We start from the raw sequence: 17235 nt of genomic DNA, 5'->3' as shown, positions 1-17235 counted from the left end.
GTGCCAACCCCGAAACGGAAATGGCTTAATGGTATAATAATCCTATGAGGCACAGTTGAATTACAGAAACAGAATACTTTTTCCTATATTTATAAAAGTAATATTACATGATAAAAATATTATTGTAAATACTTTACAATTGTCAGTAATTAAAATAAACCATGCATTACAAATATGTATCACAGAAATACGAGAAAACAATTCTCATCGGAGCTTTATAATAATTCTTTTGCGCAGCAACTGAGAAGATTATTTTTAAAAAAATGAAAAGTAGGTTAATAAAGAATTTTTAAATATTTTTAAACCTCCCAATTTTTACTCGCAAAAAATTATTATTTTGTTTAAAAAATAGATTAACGGTGTTTGAAAGTCAATAATACAACTTTTAAACCTCATAAAAGTTTTGAATTAGAACCTGTAATTGGCAAAATTCTGAGCAATGAGCTTTAAAAATATGTTTGATGAATCTTCGGGTTGATATGATTTAATTAATTATCCTAGAATTTTACTGTAGATCTAACCTCTCTAAAATCATTTTAAAAATATCAAAATATATCCAAATAAAAAATTTCTAGCAAATAATTCTATACAAATTGCAAGGATTGAAAAATACTTCTTGTTACAATTCAACTGAAGTGTCACTTTCAAAAGCTATACTTAAAAATAAATAATACAGGAACAATAAATACTAAGAAAAATATTCTATTGTCAAGCTTAACAGTTCTCAAATATTTTTCTATGATTAATAATTGATTCAAATGTTGTATTTCTTTAATTTAGTAGTTCACCAAATTAAACTAAGTAAAATAGAAAGTCGTATTATTCTCAAATAACATTTTCAAGCGAAAAACTGGAATAGCTATTTCTAATAAATATGATTTTATAATTACACTTAATTAAAGCCTAGGCAGAGATAAAGTTGGATAAAAAAAATTATTTTGCCTGGAATCTTTGTTAAAAAATTTGTTTAACTTTGTTAACAGTTTTCTCAATCTGATACATGGGGCAGGGGGGAGGGAGGATTGTTTGATACTGATTATAATAATGTTATGAAGACTTCATATCGGTATACTCAGATTAGTATTTGTATTTTTTTCTACCATTTTGTAATAAAATATCGATAAAAACAAAATTCAAATGATTTCAAAGTTTTAAAGAGATTTTCAATATTTCAAAGCGTTTCCTAAAATTTTTGAAAATTTGATAGGCTTGAAAGAATTTGAAAGATTTAAGGGTATTTAACAAGTATTCAAGGAATTTTCGAAAGCTTTAATAACTTTCAAGAGATTTCAACAGATTTTAAAAATTTCAAGGAAATATTTTATAGAACTTTGAATATTCTAAGGGATTTCAAGAAATATCATATTTCATGTAACTTCACGGGGTTTCAAGGAAGTTTATAATATTTTAAGGAATTTTCAAAATCTTCAAAAAATTGTAAGGAATATTTTCAGGTTTCATCTATCTTCACGAGATTTCAATATATTTTAAAACATTTTGATAAAATTTTTAAATGCATAATTTATTCACAACAATAATTGAGGTATTCAAAGCATTTCAAAATTTTTCAATATTTAAGGGGTTTGTCAACGATTTTCAAGAATTTGAAAGATTTTAGGATATTTTATAAGATTCCAAGCAATTGAATTGGATTTTAAGAAATATCAAAGGGTTTTTGGAATAGCTCAATTCAAATACAGTAATAGCATTTCTAAATTGAAAATGGTTGTTTTGATCCGTGAATTCATTAAGAATCTAAAAATAGGTATTCTGAAAAATTAATATTATTGAGTTTTAAAGACGTATAAATAAAAATCTTAAATTCTGTCAAGATTTACCAATTCTAAATCTTCCAAGTTGAAGAAATTTTAAATGTGAATGATCAAAATGATATTTTTTGGAATACTTCAATTTTAAAAATCTACGATATTGAAAATTCTGCAATTTTTCAAATAATCTAATTTCGAATGTATTTTGGATTATGAATATGCAATTTTGAAAACTTGCAATAAAAAATTCTTCAATTTTGAATAATTGCAATTAAAAACTGAAATTTTTTTGTAATAGGTCAATTTTAAAATTAATTTTTTAAAATATTTAATTATTAATGTTTAAAATTGAAATTCATTAATTTTGAAGATGTATAAATAAACATTCTTTAATTTTGAGGTAAGAGTTTTCAATTCTAAATCATATATATTGAAGGAATTTGACATTTTTAATTGTGAATTTTCAAAATTAAAAACTTCTATTTTTCAATTTTAAAGATTTACAATTCAAAATTATACAAGTTTAAAGAGTTACAAATGAAAATTCTTGAATTTCGAAAATATACCTAATGTGCAATTGCAAAATATTCAATTTTCATGATTAATATTTTTAAAGTATGTTACAAGTTTGAGCTTTTTTTTTAAATAGTTTAATTTTGAATATTTTCAATTGGAGATTCTTCTATATTTAATGTGTTCGACAGAAAATTATGCAATTAACCATTTTTCAACAGTTCGATTTTGAAGATTTAAAATTGTAAAAGATTACATTTTGAAGATTTAACATGGAAATTTATTCAATTTTATAGATTTTGGTCAATATTATCAAAAAGAATAAATTAATAAAATTGAAAAATAATTCAATAAATATCAACAAATAGATTACATGGGTAAGCAAAAGTGATCTTTTTATAAGAGACAAAAAATCCTGGAACAAGAATCTTTTATCAGACTTTTATCATACCAAAAACAGAATTTTAAATAAAATTATTTTTTTGATCAAACGTTATATCTGCCGAGACTTCAATGGCTGGAGTATTCATATAATTTCCAAATTTAGGATTTATTTGAAATAAATGCAAAATTCAAAAGTTTGTTCTAAATTGTGACGAGACTGAGTCACATGAGTATATGGAAACAAACCGATGTTTGGAAGATTACAGGAAAAAATTCGCGTGCTCTCACGAAACTCTGACGTAATGTTTCGCAATTTCACGTAATTTCACACCTGCATTCTCAGGTGATTAATACTGACCAAAATGAAGCTTAGCCCGAGTACGAGCCGTTGGGAAACAGAAGTCGATGCTGAGGATTGTACTCCCAACTCCCTCAAAACGAGAGGCAACCAAGTTTTTATAACTTTTTTAACATTGTCCACCTCGTTTTCTTCGGGATTAGGTGTCGTAATGGTGTTTTTAGTGCGGTTCCTATTTAATTCATATATGCTAGTTTGAGGATTTACTGTGTCTTCCGGTGCCACGGAAGGCATGTAACTTTCACATCGAGGGAAGTCCTTCGGGACCGGAGGAAACTCTTCGTGTTCACCGACCTTGAAAACCAAAGCCATTCCCACCTCGGCGTGGAATTCAATGTGGCAATGAAAGAGCCAATAACCTGGGAAAAAATAATTAATTAAATATTAAGAGAGTACATTTTATAATCTTTTAAAATAAAATTTGGTGAGTTTATAATATTTTTTTTAAAATTCTTATTTCAAAAAGTGAGATCGTAATGAAGTTATATAAGGGTCGTTGCCGAAAAGTTGTAAAATTTAAGTGCTGGTCGTTTAACAAATTTCCTATCTCGAAACTAGTATTGTCAGGAAACCCGAGTTTTATGAATTTGAAAAAGTTTCAAGATAATAAAAAATGTCTGAAGATTTCTGAAAAAATATTTACTGATTTTTTATTTAAAAAAATAAATAATAAAAGAACATTGACAAAGATTATGATAAAGAACCAAAGAACCAAAAACCAAATAGTTGTTTAATTTTCACCTAAAAAAGATCAATTTTCAACCAAAAATGAAATAGTTAAATTTCAGTTCAAAAATAATATTCTACAAAAACAAACTTGTAATAGCCAAATGAACAAATGAATTTTCAACTGGATGGTTTATTTTTTAACCAAAAAGATTCATTACTACCAAAAAAGATCTATTTTCAACGAAAGTGATGAATTTCCAATTAAAATGATGGGATATTCAATGGGAATTTAATGGAAATTTTCAGTTAAAGAAATCAAAGAAAGGGATAAATTTTTAAATGACGAGATGAGTCTCACTAGAATTATTAATCTTTCAACCAAAATGAATTATTTTTAACCGAATGATTTATTTTCAACAAATAAAATTAATTTCTACCAAATAAGACTAATTTTCAACTAAAAAAGATAGTTTTTCAATTAAAAGTTGGTTAGTTAAATTTTTTTTAAAACTTATGTTCAAATAAAGAGATGAATTTTTAAGAAAAATTATGGAATATTTAACTGAAATAGTTACAAAGAAAATCGAATTTCCAACAAAATAGCTAACTTATGAGCCAAAGAATTGAATTTTTTAATAAAATTATGAATTTTCAACCAAGAAAATAATTTTTAACGAAAGTGTTTAACTTTCAACCAAGAAATTAAATTTTAATTAAAAAAAAAACAGGAATTCTGAACAAAAACTGCAGCAAACAAACTGTTGAATTTGCAATAAAAAAGATTGCCTTTCTACCAAAATTAACGAGTTTTGAACAAAATACATCAATTTTCAAGAAGATACTTGAATTTTCAACAAAAAACGATAGTTTAAAAAAAATAATGTTCAACAAAATATTTAATTAAATTAATATAAAGCTACTTTTAAAAATAAAGAATCACTGTTATTCAATTTTATACTGGAATCTAGAAAAATTGAGCGATGTTTCAGAAAAATTCCCTGACTTAAAAAAAATGCCCTTAAGTTTCCAGGATTTTCCCAGTGTTCTAGGTATAGTAGATACTCTCTTATAAGGGACCAAAAATGAAACGTTTGAGTGTAAAGACAATTTCTATTTTAAAATTGGTTGTTCTTGATCCAAATAGTTAAATTTTCGATTAACACTCGAAACTATTGTGTCGGGAAACCCCTGTTAATATGATCGGCTGGAATTTTCATTCTTCTTCATTTGAAAATAAAATCTGAAAACATCAGGCTTATGTAAAATGTAAGGCTATCTAAATCATATATTCAATAATAATCATAATAATCATCATCAGTAGAAGAAAGGTATCCAGCACTGTACAAAATGTAGTATGCAGATAAATAAACTTTTAAAGATTGAAAAAAATTTCAATATAATACAAAATAATTCGTATGATTCCCGGGAAAATTTTAACTATTAATAATTGCAGAAATACATTTTTAGAGTAACCTAAGAAAGATTTAAGTAAACTGTAAATTATTTCCTCAAATTTAGAAAAAGAATGTGGACAATTTTAAAGCAAAATTTTTGGTTGAACTACTTTGTTAAAAATTCTTATTTTTTAGTCAAAAATGTCATCTTATTCAATTATTCAAAAATGTATAGAAACTGCAAGATAAGACAAACAGTCATTCAGTTATGAAATTTTATTACCTTTGCATTCAAGAGAATAATGTTAGTGATTTTTAATTTTTAAAGTGAAGAATCGTTTTTTAAAGAGATATGTTTGTAAAAAATGCAAAAATTCAATCTTTAAAAAAATGTCCTTTACTGCACAAAAATGATTTAGGTCTTATAGAATTTATATTTGCTTATATGTTGTCTTATCTTTAAATAAAAATTCAGCAGAAAGTTGTCAAAAGAGTAAAGGGGCGCGCCGAAAAATGAGCCTTTCGCGGAAAATCTCCTTTAATATAAAAAAACTCGACAAACTGTTAATTTTTACTTTTTTCAAATTTTTGACGGATTTCAAAATTACTTCTTAAAGCTTGCAAGAATTCAAAAACAATATGTTGTTGAATTTTCAAAACTAATACTTTTCTAAGTGAATTTTTTTTCTTAATTTCATGTAGTCAATTCTAAAAATCAGAGACTGAAAATGTAATGAACATTTCAATACTTTTTTTTTTTAATGATTAATTATGAGGATTGATGATCGCGGGGTAAAATATTTGTAATCTTGCACTATTCATGTTAAAACAATGCGCCTTAAAAAACGTATACTTATATAATAAAATTACGGAGAATTAACTTAATTAATTATGCAGTTCTCCTTGATATTTTGAACTCACCTGGATTATCCGCATAAAATCTTAATATGGTAAAGCCACCATCCGGCACAGTCACTGTATCCTTGATCGGTGCTCGATGAAGCTTCCGCTTTATTCGTCCTTCCCGATCCAGTTTTTTAACTTCCTCAACAGTTGTACTCTTGCCTACCCTTTCCATAGCCATAACACGAAAGCCATATCCATGCAAATGGAACGGATGATTTGCATCGTACGTAACACCTATAACATAAAGTAATTATTTAAGAAATATTTATTAGCATTGATAACAAAAAAGCATGTTAGAATGAAAATGCCAAATTAATCGAATCCAAGGGGTAAACACCTCTTACAAATATGGCCCAGAGGAAGTGGATTACCGCAGATTACAAGTGAATTACCTAGGAATACAATGGATTACTCAAATTACTCCGAGTTACTTGGATTACGCCGGATACCCAGGAAATGACTGGATTAAAAGTGGAATACTACTGTTTTTTTAAAGTGGATTACTCGAGATTACAAGTTGATTGGTCCGAAATTACAGCGTATTACAAGTGTATTAGAAGTAAATTGCAATCGTATTACCAAGATTACACTAGATTACTTGTATTACTCCGAGTTATAAAGAATTAACTATGAAATATGAGTAGATTATCTAGGATTACAAGTAGGACGCCTGGGGTTAAAATGTATTTCCAAGGATTTCAAGTCGATTTCTCAGGATTACAAGTGGATTACATAGGTTTACAAGTAGTAAATGCTGGATTACAAGTAAATTACAGGCAGATTACCTGTGATTATACTAGATTATTTGGATTACTGCGGATTATAAGGAGATAGCTGTGAGTTACGTGTGAATTACATGGGATTACAAGTCGATTGCTTGGATTAATCCGGTTTGCAAGTGCATTTCTTAAGATGACTGAAGAATTACATATTGACGCTAGTGGATTACTTTAATTACCTTGCATTACAAAAGTATTACATGGGATTACAAATAGATTATAAGTAGGATGTATAGGATTACAAGTGCATTGCAAATGGGTTTCCCAGGTTTACTAGTGGATTACAATTGCATTACAAGTAAATTACACGTGGATTGCCTAGATGCACACTTCACTCATTAGCGTATTCCGAGTTAAAAGGGGATTGCTGTGAATTACGCGTGGATTAGCAAGAGTTAAAAAATAAATCACGTGGATTACAAATGGATTAACTGGGATTAAAAGTCGGCTAGCTAAGTGGATGACACTTGCTTACTAGGATGATTCCGGGTTAAAATGGGATTACTGTGAATTATGATTGTATTACCCAGGATTATAAATAAATCACCGGAAATCACAAATGGATTACCTAGGATTACAAGTTGATAAGCTCAGATTAGAAGTGAATTATCCAGAACTACAAATGTATCATAATTAAATTAATGTAGATTACACGGGGATTACCTAGGATTGAACCGCATAAATTGGATTACTTTAAGTTATAAAAGAATTATTCTGAATTACGAGTGGATTACTAGTGGATTACCTAGGATTGCAAGGGGATTACGCCGAATTGAATATGGATTACTGCATATTACCGAAATGAACATGGATTACAACTCGATTACTTTGGAATACTCTGGATTATAAATGTATTATATGGGGTTAAAAGTGCTTTACCTAAGGTTACTCCAGAGTACAAGTGGATTACATAGGATAATTCTGGATTACAAGAGGTTTATCTACAACTACACGTGGATTACTGTGTATCTCAATTAAATTACCTCTGATTACACACTGTGGGTTGGCATACAATAAAAGTTTAAAAAAATTTCAATCGTTTAATATCTTTTGTTCCCTTTTTTTATTTAAAAAATTTAAAAATATTTCTATTGGTTCAAAAATTGTTGCAAATGTTTTTGCACAGGTTTTACTCTATCGTGACCAATAATAAAAAAGTAAGCAACTAAAATAGATCTTTTTACTCAATTCACAATTTTTTTAAAGGTGCGAAAAACATATTATTGGGATTGAGTCATATGCACACATTTTGGAAAAAGTTGATTATTTCGAACCTGAAATTTCTTCGGCGTGAACCAAAGAAAGATTGTTGTAATTTTTCTTTGTCAGCAAAATATTTTTTCCTGAGAAATTTTAGACTTTTAGTATTTTGTACTCTTTTTTCAAAAAAAGTTTGCATTTAACTCAAAAAAAAATGTTTCTATACATTTAAACAAAATTCTAAATTTTCCTAATAGGAATGTTTTCAATTTTCAATGTTTAGAATCTTGAAATAAAAAAAAATAAAAGAAGATATTAACCAATTTCAAATATTTTTATTTATTTTTTGGATTCCAACTCATACGTTTTTCCTAAAAACAAACGATTCAATTGAATTGAGCTATTTCACTTGATCCTACTAAAAAGCCCTCAATTTTGAAAAAGTCCTACTTCTAAACCGAGGTACATTTAAATATTCTTTTTCCTCTTAGATTTCTAAATATCTTCTAGATTATAGGTCTCTGCCATTTTGATTACTTTAAACGAAAAAAGTGTTAGTTGAAATATTATTCAAATTACCTTCATCAACAAGAATTATTTCCACGACACTGTTTAACTTCACTTGCAGTACATGAGTACACGAACAAAATTCCTTTTTACAATCCTTCACATCTTTCATAGATGTCTCATTACAAAATGTATTTGGATCAATCAAATCTCTCTGGGGCAAAAGTGGAAAAGAAGATGGCTTCATGGAAATGTGATTTAACTGTGGTGTATAAACTTGATGCTTTCTCTTCACTAAAATAATGACAAACAGATAAATTTAATATAATTTAATTTAATTTATTTTTAAATCTAAAATAAAAATATTAAAATACGCTGGTAGGTGTAACAGGGGGTGTGCGGGGTATACGGTTATCATTCATGCGAGCACTCAGGCGTGAACGAACAAAAGTGGAGCGGGCTATAATGAGTTAGTTCCCACCCACCGTCAGCCCCAAAAATCGGCATTATAGAAGAGTTTCACTGTGTTTATTTGACCGATTTCAAGCAAAACTATTTAGAATTCAAACAAAAGTTTGAAACTGACATATTTTTTCGGTGAATTTGTACAAATAGAATTTTTTTAGTTTAAAAGGTTGTAAGCGCTCAAATTTCATGAATTTTTAATTTGAGTTTGAGAGTATTGAATACAGCAGTTTCAAATTTGCATTCAAATTAAAAAAAAAAGCGGACGAAATAAAAAATATTTGCATAAAAATTTAATTATATACTCATAAGTATTAAGATTTAATTGTTAATGATGATATTTTTGAAAGACAAAAAAAATTTTCTTGAAACTTATAATGTTTTAGAAAGTATAAAAATGGTTTATTTAACACATTTTGTTTCTTGTGAGACTTTTTGATATCAATTTGAATGGACTTTCGCAACAACCTAAGTATATACAATTTTTTAAAATAAATAATTTAACAGCAAGAACTATTACAAAATAATTTTTAATTGTTTAGAAATGTAAAATTTCTTATAAAAAAAAAATTTCTCCTTTTCTACGTGTAAAATAAATTTATCATCATTTCTCCATTTTCCCCCTTGTTCGTGAAACTATTACACTATTTCCAAATTCAAATTTTAAATGCCCTCAACTTAAAATTATTTTAAATTCTTATAATACTGTATTTGTATTTTTTTGTATTTGTATTTCAGGACCAAAAATAAAAATTGTTCAATTTTGATGGCTTCCACTTTGGAAGATTACTATTTTTTATGTTTCACACTTGCAGTATTTTTGATTTTGTAAGGCTTAAAATGGAATTTGTTGTATTCTTTCAGGTTTTGTATTTACAATTGGTTAAATTACAAATGCTTCAAATAAAAAACTGCGTACCCTTTAAGTTGAAAGAGTAAAAGGTACAATTTGAATTATCATTTAGTGATTTTCACTAATTAATCAATCTATTTTATTGATCATTTAGTAGATTTCATTCATTAATCAAAGAAAATCTTGGTGATTTAAATTTTGCTTCAAGATTTAAAACTATAAGGAAGCAACTTAGAAATTCTATAATTTTAAAAGATTTCAGACTGAAGTTTTCCTCTAATTTTCAAATATTAGCTTTCGAAATATCAAACTGTTTTCAATTTTTAATTGTTTAACTATTTTAAGGGTCTCAGTTTAAAATAAAATAACTGAATATCCAGAAATATTTACGTTTAAAATAAATTGACTTAGGCTTTTCAGGCTGAAATTTACTTAAAATTTGTTTAAAACATTTTTAATACAAAATTTGTAACGCGTTCAAAAGAATTGTTTCTTTTTGTTTGCTACTTCTAAATTCAGATTAGAATACTGTAAAATTGTTCAGCTTCAAGGTATGCATAAAAACTGCAGTTGTCTCAAGTTATTATAAAAAATCAATTATGAAAACTTAAATTATCAAACATATTGCTACTCATTGTCAGTTCACTTTCGCCCCCATCTCATTCGAATAATACATAATTAATTTTATGTAGGTCGCTATTTTACAAAGATATTCACTTTTCAAGGATGAACAATTTTCTTTAATGCGCTAGTTTATCGCAACACGTAACCACTCAGAATTCTACTGAATAATGTTCTTTACTTTCTGATTTTACGTCCACTTTTGTTTACATATTTTTTATTAATGCCAGCCTTATCAACCAAATAGTTAAATTTTCTGCATAGAAGATTAATTTTATACCAAAGTGGACTAAAATGATGAATTTTCAACCCGATAAAAAAACAGATGACATTTTAACCAAAATGATGAATCTCCAATAAAAACAATGCATTAAAAAAATTATCTCAACTTCTAACCATGTAGTTAAATTTTCAAAAAAATATGAATTTTCACCAAAAAATTTAATAGTTGATATTTCAATTAACAATGTTTTTATTTTAAATCATAGAGTTTAATTCATCCAGAAAAGACGCATTTTAACTAAATAGATTGATTTGCAAACAAAAAATTTGTATTTTTAGCGAAAAAAATATTAAATTAAAACAAGAGTCGAATTTTCAAAATTTTTTTAACTTTTTTAACTTCGATATTTAAAAAAAATTTAATTTTGAAATTTTATTAAAAAATTAATTGTTGATACTAAAAAATCATTATAAATTTTTTCAAGAATTTTAAGGAAAGCTTTGTTTAAACTTTTCGAAATTCTTAAAAAATTTAGAATTTTGTTTAAATCTTCAAAAATTTAGATTGTGGGTTCAATTTTTTTGAAACCTTTTCAAACTTATAACTATTTTTTATTCTTGTTAAAACTTCTAGACCTTCTCAATATCTTTTAGAATAATTCAGATTTCTCTTAATTTCTTTCAATCTTTTGAAATGCTTCAAAATCTTTTTAAATTTTCTTTAAAAACTAATTTCTTAAATAATCATAACAATTTGCCCAGGGACCTTATGAAATTCTTTTATTATCTTGAAACCTTTTACAAATCTTTAAAAGATTTTTAATTTTTTGTTCAAAATCTTTAAAAATCTGTATTATAATTAAATTGTTTAAAAATATTTTAAGTATAAAATTATTTTTGAATCTCTTCAAAACTTGTTAATATCTCTTAAGCATACCAGAATTTTCTTTAAAATGTTTTGATGTTTAAAAATTGATCATTTTTGCTTTGAAATATTCTACATTCTGTTTTAAAAAATTGGGAATAGTTTGAAATGTTTTGAAATCTTGTCCAATGTTCTGTTGAAATTAATTGTTTGACATAAAAAATCATTTAAATTTTTCCCAGGAATCTTACGATAAATCTTATATTCTGTTGAAACATTCTTAAAAAACTTCTTTTTGTAAATCTTCAAAAATCTACATTTTGTTTAACAAATTTTCTAATCTATTAAGATTGAAATAATTTTGTAATCTTTTTAAAACTTCTAAATATCTTTTGAAATATTTGGAGGTTTACGTAGGATTTTCTAAAATCCTGAACATAATAATATTATGTTAAAATCTTCCACATAATTTGTTGTCCATTTTGAAAATATTATGAAATGTTTTCAAATCTTTTTAAATTTTCTTTGTGAAAATAATTTTGTTTGAATAAAAAATCATTCAAATTTCTCCAGGAATCTTACGAAAATTCTTGTATTATCTTGAAGCCTTTCAAAATTCTTGAAAAAACTGTCAATTTTTTTTCAAAATATTCAAAAATCTACATTTTTAAAATGTTTTCAAATTAAAAATAGTTTTTGAATATTTCAAAAACTTCTAAATATCTTTCAAACTTACACGATTCATTTCGAAATTTTAGGAAACCATTGCATTTTTTGTGAATCTTTTTCAATTTACTGCTAAAATTAATTTTTCAACTTAAAAAATAATTTGAAGTTTTCCTAGGAATCAGAAGAATATTGTATATTCTCTTGAAATCTTTCAGCATTCTTTAAAAAGCTTCTTTTTGTAATTCTTGAAAAATCTGTATTTTGTTTAAATTTTTTTTTCAATCTATCAAGATTGAAATTATTTTTTGATCTATTCAAAAATTCTAAAAATCTGTTCAAATAAATCATTTTTTTGAATCATGAAAAATTACAAAAATTGCCTGAAAATCTTCCAGATTATTTTTCAACTTATTTTGAAATCTTAAAACTTTCAAATTAATTTCTGTAAATAAAATCTAAATCATTAAATTATTTCTTAGAAATCTTATTGTCAGTATTGGTAATTTTTTGGACCATTCAGAAATATAATTTATAATAAAATAAATTTAGTCATTTGGAATTTTTATTTAATAAATGGATGTTACAAAAAGGAAAATTGAAACATCTGAATGGCTTTCTTTTCTTTATTTCAAAAGGATTGATTATCTGTATTTATAATTTTTGTATTTATATTTTCGTTTTAGAACAATCATTTCAATGGTTTTAATGATATGGTACTTTTGGAAAAAAAACGAATAGTGATGCAAATAGTTATTTTCAGTTGCTGAGAGAAGTAAAGATCTAAAAAGAGCTCATGGCCACATTCAATGGTTTCGAGAGGACTTGAGAGTACACATTGTCTGGTCATGTAATTTCAGGCCTAATTGCATTTAATGATAGAATACTTTGGTTTCTTCACCTTCATAATAAATCTTCTCGGTACAGATTTTTTCTATTAGAATATCGACTTCTATAAGGCTTTTTTCAATTTCATTCGTTTCAGGAAGAACTTACATTAAAACCAGAGGTATAAGTTATAATAAAATTTTTTTTTTTTTTAATAAAGAAATGTGATTAAATTAAAACAAAAAATATTGAACTTTAAGAAATTAAAATCCTTAAGAAAAGAATAAAGTAAATTTGAAGTCCTGTTGATATAATATTCTTCAAATTTCAAAAGAGCAAAATTGTTACTAGAATTTTAAAACTTTTTCACACAATAAGATTTTTGGGAAAATGTTTAACAATGCATTTTTAATAATAAGATTTTAAGACAATGTTATTTCCTTAATTTTGCAATATTTAAATTCGTTGAGACAAACTTGATAATTTTAAAAGATATTCAAATATTTTAAAACTTAAAAAAGAAGCTTTTTAAGAATTTTGAAGTTTTAAAAACGTAAAAAGATTTCTTAATATTCCTGGAAAAAATTCCAAGATTTTTCATTATTTATGAGATTTTAAAATTAAATTTTTCAATTTTATAGGATTGCAAAATTTTAGATAAAATGCGATTAAGTTTTGGAGATATTTAAAGGTTTTGAAAGCACACAAAAATAATATTAAATTTGAAAAGATTTCAAAAAATTACAAACAAATTGTAAATTTTTAAGGTATCAAACAAAAAATTTAAAAGCTTCTTAGAATTTTGAAAGGTTTTAAGAACATAACATTTTTTTCTCAAAATACCCAAGAAAATTTCATATAATTTTTGATTTCGTTAAATTAATTGTTAAAATAAATTTAAAATGAATACAAATTTTGTTAGCAATAATTCATATCAATGTAAGAGATATTTAAGCATTGTAGAAATATTGAATAGATTGCAATTATTTTAAAACTTTCAATAAATATCTTTTAAACTAACTCTAATTTTTTCCTACAATTTTATAAAATCCTGTGAAAATGACAATTTTTTTGTTAATTTTCTGAATACTTTTTTGAGACATCTAAACTCTCAATTTTTTTTTTATTTTCTCAAAGATTATAGCAAAATTATATTCTTAACCTTAAAAATAAGTAAATTTATACTAATTTATTTGCTTTCTAGAATGGAACATCTTTTTCTGGTTGAAAATTGGCCTCTTTGGATACAAATTTTCATAATTCAGGGTAGAAAATTTATGTATTTTGTTTAAATTTCGTCTTTTTGGCTTGAAATTACCTTTTGATTAAAATTTTTATTCCATTTTGTTGGAAACTCGTTCTTTGTTTATAAATCCTACTATTTTTTATTTAAAAGTAAAATAATGATTCGGTTTTGGATGATGATTTTTTAAACTTAAAAATTCAACTATTTGGTTAAAAACAAATAAAATTTAAAAAATAATAGCTATTCCAAATTTTTATTTTTTATCAAATATTATTTTTCCCCTCAAATGAAAAAAGGACACAATTTTTCATCCAGGTTTTCGCATAAAGAAATAATATAATGTTTTGAATTAAATTTTAGCACCAGTTGAATGAAATGACAGCATAATTAAATTTGTATTGATTCAAAAGATATTTTACCTTTATCGAAAGCGTAGAGGTTCTTCCGATGATAAAGGGGATTATTAATATTGTAAAAATCGTAAGTAACATAAAACTGATAATCAGGTTCCCTGGTATTAGCTGGATCATCAGGCTGTAGTGAATCAAACATAGGTACACTGATTGTATCAGACTCTGTTCCCTTGTTAAATCCATTAACCTCCTGCCAAATAAGATACAAAATATTAAATAAGACTAGTTATTAAAGATTTTAATACAATTGTATTTTTATTATTTTTGGATTTTCAAAATATAAAAAGTTTTTAAAAAGTATAAAAAATATCAGAATTTTTTACCATAACATTGTTTGGAACTCTTGATGCCCAAGAAATGCGAGAGTGTGGGCTGGATTGTTCAGCTCCCTCGTAATGAAGAATAGCTACCTGATAAGCCTTTGTGAATGATTCACCACAATCCAAAAGTCCTCGAAAATGCATCCAATAATTTCCAACTTCTTGGTTCATTTCTACAATAAAATCGTATCTTTCTCCGGCATAAGTGACCAAAGATTGAGCTGAAATTATTTCATATTCTTAGTTAGAAATTTATTTTCATTAGAAGTGTTTGTTGTCATTTTTATTTCCGAGTTTGACAATTTTTTATGTAGCCCGGAGAAAAACCGGGAATTCGATTTAGAAAGTGCTAAAATTAATTGAATCGTTCGAGCTAAGGGGGGAAAATTGTGGCTTGGCATCCGAAAAATATTTTTGAAAATTTGAAATCGGTTAATATCTTCTATTCTTTTTTTTATTTAGAAATTAGAATAAATTCCTATTGTTTTAGAAATGCGGCGAATGTTTTGTATTATGTTTTTTTTTCTACTGAATGATAATATAAAAATTATAAATTAGAAAAAAAGTTTTTTGCCTAATTTAGAATTTTTGAAAAATCTGCAAAAAAATTATCTTTTTATTGAGCCTAATAAACAGATTTCGCAAACCACTTTACCACCAAAGAAACCTATTATCATTTTAGTTTTTCGGACATTTTTCTTTCGTGATGTAGTAATTTTTGTATTTTTTCATGAATTTGGAACGTTTTAAATACAAAGAAAATATTTTCCTATGAAAGCAAAATGATTACCGGTTTCTTTGATTTAAGCTGAAGAAATAAGACGACCAAAAATCCCAAAAAATAAAATTTCCGCCACTTTGAAGTTCCTAAACTATAAAAATCCCGAATAATAAGATTGCCGAACAGTTTATAATGTTACCAAATTGGAAAATTCCCCAATAATAAAATTTGCGTCAGTTTACAATATTATTGAAATTGAAAATTCCTCGACAATTTTATAATTCGGAAATTTTCAAGTTCGGATATTTTATAATTCGGCAATTTTCTGTCGGGAATTTTCAAATTCGGTAATATTATAAAATGACGAGAATTTCATTATTCAGGAATTTTCTAATTCGGTAATATGTATTATAAACTGTTTGGGAATTCTACTTTTTGGGTTTTTTGAGACATGTGCGACTTTTTCATAAAAGGTGTGTATTTAACACAATACAACATATTTTAAAAACAAATTTTCAAAATGATTTAAAACAGATGAAACACTTTGTTTTTAATGACTAATTTTGTGTTTTTGTTCAGTCGCAAAAATGGTATATATAAAAAATTAAAGAAAATATTATATAGTACAAATTTTACCAAAATATTTCTTCTAGCTGTAAAAATTGTCCAACATTTTTCTTTTAACTTTAAACATGTTGCACCATGCGAGCCAAAATTTACGAATAATGCCGAGCATATTGATAAATGTTTATTATGTTATATTTTATTTAAATGTTAAGAAAACATTGAAATTTTCACTACTTTTGCTATATCTTCTTTAAACATTAACAACATGATTTCAGAATATCTCATTTTATAGAAAATTCTGATGAACCTATTCGTGCTATTCGTGATCAATAATGTAGTTTTGATTAATATTCATCACTTCAGTTTGTGATTTAGGATAAGATTCGCACGTGTAAATAAATAATGGTTTTCTTTAAATCATAAATTTTGTATGTGTGTCTTAAAATAAAATTCCTATTTCTATTTGTCGGTTTGGACAAATTACAAAAATACACCTTCAAGGTAGTTGCCATGCCGAAAATCAGATATCTGGAAAAATTGTATTTCTACGATATTAAAAATCAAAATAATATTACTTATAATTTTATTTCAAATAAAAAACATGATTTTTACTAAAAACTTTTTTAAACTGACTAAAAACATTCATTTTAAGAATACTTTTTGCAATTTTATTTCCTCCTAATATCGCTTCTTATCAATTTTTGAAAAATGTTTGAATTTCAAGAAATTATAGCATATTTTTTCCAGGAAATTATAATCCGTACAACTGTACTGTTTTTACTTTTTAAGGTCCATTTTTCTGAAATTTTTCGGAAATTTCTCAATTAAAATAATGTTTTTCTTTCATGAAACATGATTGATAATATCATTTCAATTACACAGGCCAACAATTCTCAGAACCAGAGACCAGACCTACTATACCCGAAGGTTTTTGCTGCGCTGAATCCGAATCTGACCTCAGAAAAATTC

General features: G+C 25.8%; 1 protein-coding gene across 1 annotated transcript in view; it reads right to left on the bottom strand.

The window, feature by feature from the left end:
• LOC117178352 (laccase-1) overlaps nucleotides 1–17235 on the bottom strand; it is a 56968-nt gene that overhangs the window by 2397 nt on the left and 37336 nt on the right. Inside the window, exons 5-9 of the mRNA XM_033369780.1 lie at nucleotides 14982–15199; nucleotides 14665–14848; nucleotides 8552–8773; nucleotides 6009–6227; nucleotides 3025–3383 (exon numbers count right to left, since the gene is read on the bottom strand). Coding sequence (XP_033225671.1) covers nucleotides 3025–3383; nucleotides 6009–6227; nucleotides 8552–8773; nucleotides 14665–14848; nucleotides 14982–15199 — 1202 coding nt within the window. The remainder of the gene's footprint in view (nucleotides 1–3024; nucleotides 3384–6008; nucleotides 6228–8551; nucleotides 8774–14664; nucleotides 14849–14981; nucleotides 15200–17235) is intronic.

The sequence above is a fragment of the Belonocnema kinseyi genome, chromosome 8, assembly GCF_010883055.1.
Source record: "Belonocnema kinseyi isolate 2016_QV_RU_SX_M_011 chromosome 8, B_treatae_v1, whole genome shotgun sequence".
Lineage (NCBI taxonomy): Eukaryota > Metazoa > Arthropoda > Insecta > Hymenoptera > Cynipidae > Belonocnema > Belonocnema kinseyi.
Note: the sequence above shows the minus strand (reverse complement) of the source record. Positions and strands in the feature narration are given on the sequence as shown.